The sequence below is a fragment of the Protopterus annectens genome, chromosome 6.part0 (genome assembly GCF_019279795.1).
Source record: "Protopterus annectens isolate FY-2018-M chromosome 6.part0, PAN1.0, whole genome shotgun sequence".
NCBI lineage: Eukaryota > Metazoa > Chordata > Ceratodontiformes > Protopteridae > Protopterus > Protopterus annectens.
In genome coordinates, this window is record NC_056737.1 from 1599682498 (window position 1) to 1599698749 (window position 16252).

Genomic DNA, 16252 nt, shown 5'->3' on the forward strand with positions numbered 1-16252 from the left:
AACTCAGATACTTCATTTACAGGGGAAAAGCCTTCAGGAAGTCTAATCATCTGTTTATGTCCTGTAGAGTTGGACAATCAGGTTTAAATGGAAACATTTGTAAATGGTTGTCTCATGCTATTGCTTTTTGTACTTTTTCATTATAATAAAACACTTCTGGCAAGTTTTGACCCACTCTACTAGGGCTGTGACTACTTCTGTGGCTTTTTAGAAAGTGTTTGACTCTAAAAATCTCTCTCTCCAAAGCAGCAAATGGCAAACAACTAATTCAAAAATAAAAAATAAGATGGCGGTATCTGCTGGAAACCCACACTTTTATTCAAACACAACCTCAAGTAACCCCATTTTTCTACAAAAGTGACTGGCTTCCTCCAAAAAAATCACTATTACTTTTAGTTAGGTTACTAATCATTAACTGTCCCTTCACTACTAAAATATTAATGGTAGTTGGTTAATGAGTATTTTTTGACTCTGTTATTTTTTTAGCATAACATGTAATGTATGATGTCATTTTTAGTAAATCATGTGATGGACTATTTTATTTTAAAATGGAGAAATGTTATGTTTGAATCAGAACAGACAAAACCAGTTACTTGAGGTTGTGTTTGAATAAAAGTGTTGATTTCCACCAGATACTGTGATCCTGTTTTTTATTTTTGACCCTAAAAATATACCAGAAGGAGCAGCTTGGTCATCTTAGCACACCTCTACTAAGCACTACAAATTAGATTCTTTCTCCAGTTTCAGAGGAGGCTTTGCTTTGACTATTCTCCAGGGGCTTCTGGACTGTGATTGTTTTTCTTCCTTCCTTTTCTTTAAGCTGTGGTATTCGATACATATACCTTAGGCCACTGCAACAGTAGTGATTGCATGATGAACATTGTATAGTTGTGTAAGTAAGCTTACCATAATAGTAGATGTTCAAATAGATCACTGTTGCAGTAGGAACACCTTCCCCTCCACCATTCCCCCTTGTTTTATTATGTTTTATTTCTGGGTGTGGATAATTTTCCCTTTTCCTTTCTCTTGGCATATAACTTAGCTGGCAGGGCTCTAGTCTCCCTTACTCTGGTACAAAAAAGCTCTGAAGGTTTAATAGCTTAATCAATGATTTTATACCACTCCGCGTAAGGCATTCATTGGTTAGGGCATGTGGAAGGTGTCCTAAAGCTTCAGAAGCTCACGGGGTGTCCTATCCTTGACCGGATATGACCCATATAGCTTAAGCTACTGTAGCAGTAATCTATTCAAACATTTACTGTTATGTTAAGTTTATACAACTGTACTTTCCAGATAGTTAGTTGTGTGTTTTATTATTTTATTTATATATTTAATTTTGTATTTAATGAATTTCATTTCTGGAGACTTTAGTTTTTTTTTTTTTTAAGGAAGCTGTGTGTTTTGAAGCTTTCTCTATTTTAGTGTAAATATGAAGTTTCTTAACTGTTATTATGGGTTGAATGGTCATAAATGTTTGATGATTCAGATAGGATGATTACTAAAATATCTACACTTTGTCTAATAAACATTTTAATTATTAATGTTAATTATTAGTGTTGGATGTATACGTGTTTATAATAGAATGCATGCATACACACATGTGCTCATACCAAAGCTTTCCCATTTAAACTCCTTTGCATGTGATTGGGTCTGTTCATGTATGTTTAGATTCTACAGTTATTCATAAGGTAGAAGTGATCCATTTACATAATTGTTGGAATAGGAATTGTAAATGAAGTGCTTGGATTTAGTGATTAGTATTAAAATGTGTGTTCATATTTTGTTAACAGGTTATAAGAACGACAGGTTTCCTGAAGGGCTTGTATACCAGTTCAGAGTTGAACTCTGAGAATGTTAAGGTAGGTGGCTAAAAAGTAATTTAAAGGTTCTTTTAAAGTGATTTGTCTCTATTCTAACTTTTTTGGGTTCTTTAGTGTTGTAATGTCTCCTCCTGTGGTTTTTGCCATAATCGTTTCATGGTTTGTGATTATTTTTTCCTTTTTTTTGTCTTTGTTTATTGTATGATCCATCTCCTTATAGTTCTCTGTGAAATGCCTGCTAACCTTTGATTTCATGTAAGAGATTCCACTAAGGTTGGTCTGTCAATGTGTGAAAGCAAATCTTAGGAGTGGAGTGAGTTTTCTAGCAATAGCAGTGATGTCCAAGCTGTTGGTTTAACTTCTGATGTTGGAGTTCTAACTTGTAAATCCTTATAAGGATGACCCTTACTTGAGTTCTGCAGAAAGTTCAGAGGACAGTGATATTGATGTTGATTTTTTGATGACTGTGGAAACTTTGTGGCCTCTTCCACAATGTAGTGAAAGGTGTTTGGGAAATCATGAATACTGTGATTTCTGCTAGGATATAATGAATTTTTTCCTGCTAATTACTAAATGAAATATATATATTTTTAAACCAGTGATGGCATTCCTTTTCATTCTGTGGTCACAAATACGTGTGCACCACACACACATACACAGTGAAATTTGGTACATTATTTAAATTCTTCTCTATGTAATGGAACTGCTTTTTTTTTTTCCTGAAGAAAATGTAGTATGAAGCTGTAGGACATTTATGAGGGAATTCCTAAAACTGTTTGGAGGATGATAGAAAGTCGGTGGAATGATGATAGTGCTGGAAATAGATCAAGAAGGTAATTATGATGTACACAGGTATGAAGTATGAAGAGATAATTGTGTTAAAGTTCCATGTGTGTATGTGTGAAAACTCAGTCAGGGACACTGCAGTATTCTGGATAGTTGAGAGGTATGCACAGCACAACTAAAATTGTGTCTTGGCTTAAATGCCTGAAAACAGTACATAAATGACTGTTTCCACAGAAACAAAACCCATGGCATTTCTAAAATCGAACTGCAACAAGCATGAGAGTACTGGCAGTACAACATACAGAAGCAACCTATTTCACATCACAGAAACTTGACCGTAACTCCATGAAAAGTAGTGCCATGTAAAATAGTAAAACACCCAGTTCAATACTGGCTAGATTACAAAACTGAATGTGAATGCATTTAACAGCTGAAGCCCAGGAAAAAAAATAAAAGCAGGTCTCTGAAAAAAAGCCTGCCATGCTTCAAAATTTCCAGCTCTATTGTAGCATGTGACATCATGCAGGAGTGGGGAGTGGACTTTCATAGAAAAATACGTTTCAGAATGGCACCATAAGCTCTGTCTTGACAGTTTTGACTAGGAAATAAATAATGCCACCAAAGAAAGCACACATAACAGTTACCACTGTGGTAAGTAACACTGCTATCACAGTTCATGCAAAACAAGATCAGAGCACTTAAAAAAGTGGGACAAATCACTTTAAGATAAAAACTGCAGTGGTGGTGCGGTAGCGTTGTCACCTCACAGTAAGACGCTGTCCGGTTCGATTCTCAGCTAGAGTGTCTTCTGCGTGGAGACATGCATGAGTGGGCATACCTTCGTTGAAGGTTGTGCGTCAGAGCTGGCAACTCGGCACGTAAAAATCTACTGCCAATCATTAGCAGACCGGAGTTCCGCTGTGGCGACCCCTAACCGGGAAAAGCCGAAAGACACAACAGCAACAACAATAACTGTCTAGTTACCTTTATATCACTCATGCCTTCAAAATATGAGAAATGTTGCAATTTTGGCATTAGCTTGTATAGTAGAGTCCATGCTTGTACAGTAGAAATAGTCACTTTCTGTTATAGTTCAACAGATCTGTGAAAAAAGCACTGTCAGAATACTTCACAGTGGAAACAATTTCATATGTATACTAATGAAACACTGTATTTTTGAGGTCATTTGCTGCCAGAACCCAGTTAGTTATTTCTTCTTGTGAGAACATTTAGATATTTTATTTTTCCCCCACTGTTCCTGTTATTTGGTTTTGCTGGAATTTTCTTATTCCTGAATGTTTTATATGTGGATTATAATTTTCTGGTTTTATTGTCTAAACTTTCCACTGTAGAAAGTTAGATCAGATAGGAATGGTCCCATCCTCAGTAACTCATAAATGCATCATAACCACAAACAGTAGGACTGCTCATCATTCCAAACTTTTCAATGCTGTGTGGTACCTTCCCTTGCCACCATTATGCACTGTACTGTTGTCCCTATTCTGATCTTTGCTGTCTTGTAAATTGCTAGGACAATATCATGATGGCCCCAGGCTGCTGTTTCTAAAATTATTATTATAATTGGTTGTAAAAGCTTTTTTTCTTGAAACATTAGTTCCTTTTAATAATTTTTTTGGTATTTTTATATTCACTGTGACTTTTATCTAAAAATTAGAATGTTAAGTTGTCAATCTCGCCTTCAATCTTGCTGGATGGGTCCGGAGCCGACCTTCGGCTCCGACTCGGCCTATACTAAAGCTCGAGAGCTATTTACACCAGCTCGAGGCTACCCTATATCCCATAATGCTAGGCGCTAACTGCCCAGATCTCGTTTGCCGCTTACAGCTACGAGGTGCGTTTACTACCGGCACTTCAAGTTAGAAGTTTTTCTGTTAAAAAAATTGCTATTTTTAGACTGGGTTTTTCTTAAGTTTAGTTAGCGACCATCCCATTAGCTTCCCATTCATAGCTAATTCCCCTTTAGGCCCCTTTTAATCCCTTTTAAGACCTTTTTTTTAATTCCCTTTGTTATAGGGTTTGGCCTTTGGGCCTTTTTTCTGCCTTGTCAGTTTAATTTTTTTGTGTGACTGACTTTACTTAATAGGGTGTCTGTGTGTGTGTGTGTGTGTGTTTAGTTTTCTGTTCTTAAGATGTCAAAAGACACCAGGGTCTCAGGCTTCAAGAAGTGTGACTCGTGCTGTCAGAAAATGTCGCTGACAGACGGTCACACTTCTTGTGTTTATTGCCTTGGCCCTCTGCACCTGCAGGACTCTTGTTCGGTCTGTCATGCGTTCAGCCCAAGAGTCCTGCAGGAACGCAGAAATAAATTGATTTTGAGGGGCTTGTTAAAGCCTGAAGGTTCCCCGACCAAGTCTTCGTCGGGGAAGCCTTCGAAGCCATCTAAGCCGTCTGCTCTGAGCTCAGAGCCTTCGATTGGTGGTTCTCGAACTGCTGTCTCATCGGCTCCGGCTGAAGCCGAAGTTTCCAAGACACAGTCTTCTTCATCGGCTCCGGCTGAAGTCGATGTTCCTCAGGTTCAAGCTTCTACATCGGCTCGAACCTGAGCCGATGTTTCCGGGACACAGTCGGCGCCGATAGTGGTGGCGCCATCTGCCAGCTGTAAGAGGTCCAGATCTCCATCCTTGGAGTCTGTTCACTCAGCTCCAAGGTCTCCCTTACTCTCGGAGCGGAGTCATCAAACCCATTCCTCCAAGTCTTCCAAGCTCTCGGACCACGACCTCGAGAGGGTGGTTAGTAGACTTTTTAAGTCTCAGGCAGTAGCCCAAATGCTTCATAGCCCCTCTCAACAGACAGTGGCTATCCCCACCCCATCTTCGATTCCTCCTCTGACTCTTCCTCTGCGTTCGGAGTCGGAGCTTGTTGGAGCCATGGCCGTCGACACGTCGGAGCCGATACCTCACATTTCGGCTCCGGTCTCTTCCATGGTCCCATCCTTGGAGGGATCCAGGTGCATGGACTTCCTCATCGGCTCCGAGGGGGCGAGTGGCATCAGACCCTTATCCGACCCCGTTCTCCCTCTTGGAGCTTTGGCGCTGGTAAGTTCGGCCCCGACATCGGCTTTGGAGCCGTCCCTCTCGGTGCCGGGAGGGGTCCTTATCTCTGCGGAGCGGGGGCCTTCTACCCTGCCTGATAGGGGCACCTTTGAAGTCATGAGGAGTGTGCTGGCCCCTGTGCCTGCTCCACGGTCGGCTTCCTCAGCTCCTCCCTCTGTAGTGCCTGCTGCGGTCTCTACCCACCCCCTCATTCCTGACCATAGAGATCCAACGCCTCAGGTTTCTATCCTCCTCTTCCGAGGTTTCCCCTGATCCATCAGGGGAACCCCCTCGGAAGAGGAAATGTAAGAGGAAGCTTGTGGACTCCCCTGAGTCCGTCACATCGGATACCGACTTGGATGAGTCAGAAGGGTCCCCACGGTCCCCCTCTGAGGATGTCTCCTTTTCAGACATCCTTGAAATCCTGAAGCAGAGGGGGAACTGGTCTACCCTTAACCCTTTCGAGGACGAGTCGGTTTACCTAGAGGCTTTTGGCTCTCGCCCTTGCACCTCCTGGGTGTCTCCGCCTTTCGACCTCCTCATGGAAGTGGTGGCGCGGAAGGCGTGGACGGCCCCTGACATGATGGAGCCTACCCCACGGAGGCCTTCCAAATTTATAACAGCCCCTTTGGACAAGCAGTTTTTAGCCAAGGGTGTCCCGGTTGATGCCATGGTGGTGGCTGCAGCCACTAAGAAGGAACTGGCTGATCCTTCAGTACCTGTCCATCCTCCTAACAAGGAGTCTAGGACTATGGATAGGTACGGCAAGCGGATGTTTTCTTCAGCAACCTTTGTCACGTGTTCGCTGAATTATTTGTGCCACTTCACCCACCTTCAAAGAGATATGCTCAAAGAAGTGGGTGAGGTCTTACAGGATCCAACAGCTGCGGGGTCTCAAGACAAAATAAATTCCCAACTGGCAACCCTGAATTCCATTGTCAACTCCTCCATGCGGCTTATTTCCTATGCTGCCAATGGGGCGAGCAGGGCTGCAGGCACAGGCATGGCCTTAAGGCGTCACACCTGAATGCGGCTTTTTAACTTTGCAGACCCCTTTAAGGCATCCTTCACAAACTCCCCCTTTGACGGTTCAGCTTTGTTTGGACCTCAGGTGAAGGATACTTTGACCCGATGTGAGCAAGAAGGCAAGACTCTCTCTGCCGTGGGAGTCCGTTTTTCCACCCCGTCTAGACCATACCCTAAGGGTCAGAAGGGTGGGAAGATGTGGTTCCGTAAACCACAAGAGTTTGCGCGTGACGCAAGAGATCAGTTCCCCTCTAGAGGCGGGGGGGGCAATAACAGACGTCACCCCAGGGGCAGAGGAGGTCCGCAAAATCAGGGTAGCAGAGAGTCTCTTTCTGACAAACCCTTCCAGCATCCCTGAGAAGCTGCCCGACTGTCCGCCTTCGGAGGCAGTCGGGGGAAGGTTATCACTGTACCCAGAAGTCTGGCTTTCACTCACTCAAGACAAAAGGGTACAGTCGATCATATCCGAGGGTTACAAAATTCCATTTATCCACACCCCAACTCAGCCAAAATGTCCCCTTCCAGATGTTCCACCCAGTCTAAGGGAACAAGCAGTAGTAGAAATATCAAAACTGCTAGCAAAAAGAGCCATCCAGCTAGTCCCAGCAGACCAACAAGGATCCGGAATCTACTCCAAGTTCAGTTTCGTACCAAAAAAGACAGGGGACTGGAGACCCATTTTGGATCTCAGCAGACTAAACAGGTCTGTAAAAAGAACGATGTTCCGGATGGTCACGCTACAGTCCATTCTACCCTTTCTGGGTCAGGACGATTGGATGTGCTCAGTAGACCTTCAGGATGCGTACTACCACATCAAGATGCACAGGCACTCCAGGAGGTTTCTCCGCTTCCAGCTGGGAACCAGTCATTATCAGTTCAGAGCCCTGCCCTTTGGTCTCAATACAGCCCCCCCAAGTGTTCACCAAATGCATGGCAGTGGTTACGGCTCATCTGAGACGTCAGGGATTCCAGGTGTTTCCATATCTAGATGACTGGCTCCTCACTGCCCCCACCAGGCGTCAACTTCTCTGCTCCAGAAATTACACCATTCATACTTGCAAAGGGCTAGGTATCTCCATAAATTTTGAAAAGTCTGCCTTGTCGCCTTGTCAGTCTATTACCTTCATAGGCGCCACCTTAGACACAGTCCGGCTTTCCGCAAAACTGACCGAACAAAAAGTTCTAGATATTCGCAGGCATATTCACATCCTTCTTCAGAACAACAAAATACAAGCCAGGTTTGTCCTGAAGATACTAGGTCTCATGGCGGCAGCCATTACTCTACTTCCCCTAGCTCGCTTTCATATGCGGATCCTTCAATGGATGCTTTTTTCCCAGTGGTCCTTTCAACAGCTTCCAATGTCACACAACATTTTAATAACCCTATCTTGCAAGAAACACCTTTCTTGGTGGATGGTCTCCCCTCAAGTACTTCAGGGCAGACCATTTGTTCCTCCTCCTCCTCTGGTCGCCACGGTGACAACGGATGCCTCCCTGATCGGGTGGGGGGGGGGCATTTTCAGTGCAGGACAGTCCAGGGCACATGGCAACATTTCGAGTGCCACCTGCACATAAATGTCTTGGAGATGAGAGCAGTACTTTTAGCGTTGCAAGCCCTTCAGGACTCTCTTCCCATCGGGACTATTGCAGTTCAGACGGACAATATGTCCGTAGTGTGGTACATCAACAAGCAGGGCGGAACCAACTCCTATCCCTTGTGTTGAGAGGCTCTCAGACTTTGGCAGTGGGCGATCTCCTCTCAGCGGTGTCTGACAGCAGCGCACATCCCCGGGAAGTCCAACATCATAGCGGACAGGTTGAGCAGAGCCATTCTCATGCCTCACGAGTGGTCTCTCAATCAAACTATAGTGGAAAACATTTTTCAGAAATGGGGTCGACCTTGCTGCGACCTTTTTGCAACACCTCAAAACAGCAAGTGCCACGACTTCTTCACTCTCTTCCCTCTTCCTGGCCACCCCCCCCCCCCAGAGACGCTGTAGTCCACGATTGGCCCCGGTGAATTCTGTATGCCTTTCCCCCCTTTCCATTAATCACTCAATTGATTCAGAAAGCTACCACTGTGAGAGCCACCATGATCCTCATTGCTCCTTACTGGCCTCGTCAGATATGGTTCCTGTTCCTGCATCGTTACCTCTTGGGGCAGCCCTGGCATCTGGACCCAGTGCCAGATCTTTTGACCCATCAGTCGGGACAGCTGCACCACTCCCTGCAATCTCTCAACCTCACAGCTTGGTTGCTCCAATTCCAACCCTAGCCAGGCTTCCCCTTATTTCCCATTCTATGTGTGACATACTTATAGCTTCCCTAAAGTCACCCAATAGGAGGATTTACGCCAGCAAGTGGAAGCGTTTTTCCTTCTGGGCAGGAGCCAGAAATGTAGATCCTTTTACTGCCCCTATCCAATCAGTCCTAGACTTCCTAGCCGAATTGTTTCACTCAGGATCTTCTTCCTCCACCATCAGAGTACAGTTAGCGGCTATTTCGAACTTTCATGCAGGCTTTTCGGACTCCAGTATCATGTCCCATAAGCTTTGTAAAACCTTTCTCAAAGGTATCTTTTTGCTTAAGCTCCCAATCAGGGACCCCCCACCGCAGTGGGACTTAAATTTGGTTCTAACCTCCTTGATTCTTCCCCCCTTTGAACCTGCGGCTTCCTGCTCCCTGAAATTGCTATCTTGGAAAACTCTCTTTCTGGTCGCCATAACATCTGCGAGAAGAGTGTCAGAGCTTCACGCCCTTTGCATTCGTCCACCTTATCTAGTTTTCCATAAAGACAGAGTGTCCCTCAGGACTAATCCATCCTTTTTACCTAAGGTTTCTTCTGAAGCGAACCTAAACCAGACTATTGATCTTCCAGTTTTCTTCCCCAACTACTCCAACAGAGCGGAACAAAAACTGCACTTTCTGGACCCTCATAGTCAACTCCGTTACTATTTGGATAGAACCAAACAAACTAGGAAATCTGAGCAGCTCTTCCTTTCTTATGCAGCAGGTAAGAAAGGCCTTCTAGTTTCCAAAGTAACCCTTTCTAGATGGCTGGCATCTGTGATCACTTTCATCTATCAGCTCAGACGCCAAGAGCTACCGTCAAGGCCCAGGGCTCACTCAACCAGAGCGTTAGCCACCTCAATAGCTTTTCAAGCTAGATTACCAATAGATTCCATTTATGCGGCAGCCACTTGGGCCTCTCCTCATACCTTTATCTCTCATTACAAATTAGACATGGCCTCCAGAAGCCAGGCTAATTTTGGTTCCACTGTTCTCAAGAGTCTGTTCCGATGAGCCACCCAGGGTGAAGGTGCTAGGGACGCGGTCCCATCCAGCAAGAATGAAGGCGAGATTGACAACTTAACATTCAGAAGTTATGTACCTACCATAACGTTCCATGTTAGTTGTCTTCTTCTCGCCTTCTTTCTTGCATCCCACCCCCCATCCCCCTAGCCTGGACAGACCTAAAGGATCCCTGGGGATCTTCTTCTTGCCTCAGCTTGACCCCTAGGCTATCCCTTCTGGTAGCTATAGGTCTAGGTGACTTTCTAGCGAGGTTCCTCTCCTCCTTTTGTTGGAGAGCTAAACTGCTATAGTTTTCAGCTATCAAACGAGATCTGGGTAGTTAGCGCCTAGCATTATTGGATATAGGGTAGCCTCGAGCCGGTGTAAATAGCTCTCGAGCTTTAGTATAGGCCGAGTCAGAGCCGAAGGTCGGCTCCGGACCCATCCAGCAAGAAAGAAGGCGAGAAGAAGACAACTAACATGGAACGTTATGGTAGGTACATAACTTCTCATTTTCTTCCTGTCAGAAATTTATTTTTCTTCTTGGGCCTACACCCACCTTAATGCCCTTTTGGCATTCCTTTTACTGTTTTATTTTTAAAGCCTTTTATTCTTTTATCTAAAACCTCTTATTTGTCTCAAACAGTTTAATATAATCAGCGTCCTTTTCTTGCCACTGCTGTTAGTATTTTTACTGTGCTCTGACATGCAGCTATGAGATGTTTCTTCCATTTCTCAATACATGGCTTTGCTTAGTTGTATTTCTGTGGAAAGTTCTGAATTGGTATAGTTTCAGATGTTTTGGCTGTATTTGATATAATTTTGTCAAAATGGAGCATGATTTTCACCATGTCCTTGTGGAGAGAAAAAAAAAATCCTCCACATGGAAGGCACCAGAACTGTGGCTTAGGGGACCCTCATATTTTTTAAAAATAGAATATTTATACAAAGTTTTGTGCTGTTGAGATTCAGCATGGGAAAGATGAGCTGCAGATACATTCATATAAACATTCTTTGCCTGTTCAGTCACCTTTTTCTGAAAATACTGAGAAGCTGTGTGTTTGTGACTGAGTTCTTCCCCTGCCTGGAGGCCTTTAAAATTAGGCTGTTGTCGAGTCTTTAAAAAAGAAGAACAGTGTTATTGAAATGCTTTGCATCTCTTCCTCAAGTTATGAGGTGGCCTTTAAAGGACTTGAACCTGTATTTTAAAATGTTTCCATTCAGGTTGTAGATAATCCAGCATCTCCAGTGAGATGAGGAACTCTGTCTTTCCAGTTAATAGTAGCTTCTTCTACTAGATCAGTGGCCACTGAGTCAACACTAAATAGTGAGGTTCATATAACTGTTGAAATCCTCAAGACCATTTACCTTGAAGTGAGGTCCAAATACCAGCAGCATTCAACGTCACTTTTGAGAAATTTGCAGAGGCCTTTTTCTTGGCCAAACAAAACTTGTCTGGGCTGTCTACGCCCTTCAACTTCTTGATTGAGGGAAAGAGAATTATAATGTTTACTCCACAAACTAGGGCTCCGATAATTTCCTCAATGGTAACTAGGCTATTGGTACTGACTCACACTAACCACTCAAGAATTACCTCCATGTTAATTGGTACCTCCCATAAGCTAACAAAATGTAAAGCCTTAACCAGAGTAACTGCTGATAATCATCAAATACCATACAATCCCTGAAGCAAGTACTTGCATCTTACACTTAACTCTAGTCTTTCCTTCAAAGCCTACGTGAATATAATGCACTTAAAGAGCTTCTTAGTCAGTAGCCAGATTACCACTCAAGCCTGATATGCCGTAGAAATCAGTGTTGTCATACTTCAGTTAGGATATGCCCTCTGCAATGTTATTTTAAACTCCATTCAAAGTGCAGATAAGATTCAGATCACAATTAGCAGCATCTGCTTGTTCATCTGTTTTGCCCCTGACCATAAAATACCACTGCACCTCTCTTGAACAAACTGGTTACCAATCACTGCTCATTTCACCTTACTACTCTCCACATTTGCCATTCATACTTTTGTATTAAAAGTACTACCTTTCCCTTAAAATAAGCTAAGAACAAAATGTCCTGGTACTACTTTCAAACTAAGGAAGAATGCAATTGCTTCTCATAGATTTAGATCCAGTGTTAGTAGTTTGTGGGCATCAGCAAACATCAGGCTGGTGGCCCTAAAACTAGGCTATTCACACATCACACTAATAATACATCCAGGTTTTACTGTTACATGACATATTTATGTCCTTTCATGTAAATGTGACAGTCTGTACGAACATCGTTCTAAGTCATGAAGGCAGGCACACAGTGTATTTTAGCTGCAGCAATGTTACATTGTGACAAGCATCTTTACCACATCGAGAGGACACAGACAACCATTTCAGTCACAACACTCTTTGTATCTGCAGTTAAGTATAGCACATATCTGGGGTATAGACTCAAATTACAACATTGCTAGGTATGCCAGTGTAGACCCAGACCTATACTAACAATAGTCAGATAACCAAAATACCAGCTTCTGTTATGCACAGTTGCAACATAGTTTTACATTGCAAGTGCTTAGGCTTATAACCTTGAAAGTTGCCTGTTGCATACAGTGTAATGGGACAGCTCAAACAATATGCTTTTTACAGGGGGATCCCTGCATCCTACATGTGGAGTCAGTTCCTCCATAATCCTGAAATTATTTAATCTGATATTGTCAATTTTTCATCTCATCCTCGCATATGGGTCTGGATCTGATCCAGCAGATCTGACTCGGCCGTTAGTAAGCTTGTGGCAACCAAAAAGCTCTTGGATACCTCCCCTTACCCACAATGCATCTGTCACCATTATCTCAGATCTTGTTTGCTGCATTGCGAAGATGTGGTGCAATCAGCTAGTTCTTGGCTATTAGGTCATATAATTAAGAAATTTTTCTTCTATACTCTCTCTTTTTCTATATTTTTAGTGTAGTTAGTCTTTCCTATCTCTCCCTTATAGTTTATAACCTTTCCTTTACAGTAACCATTTTTAATTAGGTTACTTTTGTTTCTCCGTTCTCGTTCCCTTTCACTTTTCCACCAGTAACCATTTTTTTATAGGTTACTTCCCTCCCCTTTAACCTTTAAAGGCATATCTTTAACTACTGTCGTTAGTAACTCTCCTTTTCCTTTTGCTTCTTTCTATTCCAATAATAAAAAAAAATTCCCTGTTTCACGTGCATGTGTCTGTGTGAGTGGATTTTCTGCCTGTTCCTTTTCTTTGCATTAATGAGGAGCAACAGAAGAAACCTTCTGGTTTCAAAAAATGCACAAAGTGCAGGGCACAAGATCCCAGTAAGTGACTTGCACTCACTGTGTGTCTATTATTGTCTTGGCCCCCTTCACTTGCAGGAGGATTGTGCGATCTGCCATTCTTTTAAACATCAGGCTTTAGTGGAGAGAAAAAAAATAAGCTCATCTTTTGGGGCATGTTGCCTTCAGCCTTTGGGGAGGCTGTTTCTGGAAGTAAAGACAAACCTGGCTCATCCACAAAGATGAAATCAGCTCATTCGAGCCCAGCTTCATCTATTTCCACTAAATCCTTCAATAAAGGAAAAAAGGGGACCCTCTTTGGCACCAACAGATTCTTCAGAGCCGAAACCAAAAATGTTGAAATCTCCCAAGTCTGGGGAGTCTGTGATCCGATCAGAGCCATCTGCACTGATCTCTACCACACTGGATCTGACTTCTTTGGCTCCAATCCTGTCTAGTAAGGATAGATCGGATCTGTTGATTTTGGATCCGGCAACTAGTCCATTTAAGCCTGTCCTGTCACTATTGAGGACACGGTACTCCCTGACCTCTGATCCAGTTCCATCAAGGGTGCCATCTCCCCTCTTAGCAAGATCAAGATCACCATCTGCCTCTCTTTCCGTTCAACCAGGAGCCTTACTGAAGATAATGTGGAAAGGATGGTGCAGAAGATTTTGTTGGTGCAGAGCATCACTAAATCCCCCTTGACCATAACCCTTATGGTGCCAGGTCTGTCTAAACTATCCATTCTCCCTCTTCCTCCAACTTCAGCACAACCTTCGGAGCTGTCAGATCCAATATGCCTGATGACTTTCAGCTGTGATCCGAAGATGTCCTCTTCCTCAGATCAGACCTTCACTCAGAACTTGTTTGCCTTTTCAGAGCCAGAGAGTTCCCGGAGCCACATTGAAACTCATGAACCTTAAGTGGAATTGATTCCCAGGTCTTCAGAGCAGGCGATGCACCTTGGGGCTTCGGCGAAGGTGAGCTTGGCTCTGGCTTCAACCCTTGGTGAACTGTCTTCTGGATTGGAGGGGACCCCATTACAAAAGCATGGCTTGTCAGAGCCTTTGTCCTTGTCCATTCTGGAGCAGTCCGCTTTTGGCACTTTGGAGAGGACTATAGCTGCCACTGCATCTAAAAAGTCACCTGTCCCCTTGGATCTGCAATCCCAGCAAGATACCCTGCATTCCTCTTCTTGCTACCATATTCCTCAGGGACAGCGGGTCCTCGGGTGCCAGGATACCCATTCAGGTACCCCTGACTATTCCAATACCTCCCCAGACTACCCCACTGAGGAGATCCCTAGGAAGAGACTTTGCAAGAGGAAGCATTTGGATTCCATGGAGGAGTCGGATACTGAAGACATTGACCTCGATGAGGGAGATGCATCCCCATGGTTACCCCCCCCCCCCGAGTATGTTTCCTTTGGGGAGGTTCTGGAGATTCTGAAACAGAGGGGTGGCTGGCAGTCCAGCAATCCTTCATCTGAGGAGTTGGTGCACCTGGCTGCCTTTTGTTCCTGCCCATCTACCTCCTGGGTGACTACACCCACTGATGAGCTCATAGGTTTGATCTCTTGGCAAGTGTGGGAGACCCTGGATTCCATCAAGCCTGTTCCTTGGAGACCAAATAAAATTATCACCTCTCCCTGTGACAAGGCCTCCTGGACAAAAGGGGCTGCAGTAGATGCCATGGTCATGGTGGCAGCGACCAAGGAGGAACTCTTCTAGGATAGTTCAACTATCCATCCTCCTAATAAGGATTCTAAGATGATGGATAGATATGGGAAGCATGTGTTCTCCTGATTTATCTTTCGCATTTCACAAGGTTACAAAGGGATCTGATCAAGGAGCTTTCAGATACCCTTGAAAGAGCAGTAGCTGAGGAAGCTAAAGAGAAAGTAGCTTCCCAGTTAGCCACCATACATTCAGTAGCCAACTCTTCCATGAGGCTCATCACACATGCAAACGAAGGAACAAGCAGAGTGACAGGTTTCGGCATCTAGGAAGCATGCATGGATGCGCCTTTACAATTTTGCGGAACCTTTTACATTTTCATTTGTTAATGCTCCATTTCACGGCACATCTCTTTTTGGTCCCAAAGTCAAAGATACGCTATCCAGATGTGAGAAGGAAGGTAAGACTCTTTTTGCAGTGGGCATGTGCTTTTTAACCGCTCAGAGACTTTATCCTAATGTTCAGAGAGCACCAGAAAAACGTGGTAAAGGAAGTCTCAAGGGTCCTACCAAGACACACCTGGAGAGTTTTCCCCTAGAGGCAGAGGGGGAAATAATAATGAAAGATGTTGCCCTTGTGGTAGAGGAGGTCCACAGAGCCAAGGGTCCTTGGGAGTCTTTCTTCAGAAGCCCTTTCATCTTTCCTAAAAGGAGCCCTGATTGTCCACTTCTGGAGGCAGTCAGGGGTTGATTATCCCTGCACTTGAGAGCCTGACGAAAGATAACATCCAGTATGTGGGTGGAAAGCATACCTCTCAACCTGGAAACATCAAAAATCTGGACAAAGGCCCATGAAAAATAGGTACAAATCTGTACACTAATTAACATAAAATTTACAGACATAATTATGCAACCCTTGCCATTCCAGTGGAATTGTGGGATACTAACTTTCAAACACAAACTGAAGAACAGACAACCATTATATGGCCCCAGAGTCCCCCCTGCAGCCATTCCAGTGTCCCATTACTTGGCTATTTCACCCCATTTACCATAAACACTGTAATGTACATACTGCTTTACTTCTACAATGATTATTTGGATTTCATTTAAAACTTTTATTTTACATTTTATAGCACAAACACTAATAGATATCTGCTAAACAATGCAATACAGTCTCACAATGAAAATTGACTTAGCATTAAAACTTCTCTGTCCTTGAAACTCACATTCATTGAAAAAGCATTGAAACCCACATTCAAAGAAAATGCATCTGGTCAGTGGTGAATAAAGATTACCTTTGGGCTGTTTTCAAAT

At 43.6% G+C, this 16252-nt stretch overlaps 1 protein-coding gene across 1 annotated transcript in view; it reads left to right on the forward strand.

Moving 5' to 3' along the window:
* The window catches only part of TRAF3IP1 (TRAF3 interacting protein 1), a 2107097-nt gene that overhangs the window by 162999 nt on the left and 1927846 nt on the right, over positions 1 to 16252 (forward strand). The window contains exon 2 of the mRNA XM_044075051.1: positions 1791 to 1859. Within this exon, the coding sequence (XP_043930986.1) occupies positions 1791 to 1859 (69 nt within the window). The remainder of the gene's footprint in view (positions 1 to 1790; positions 1860 to 16252) is intronic.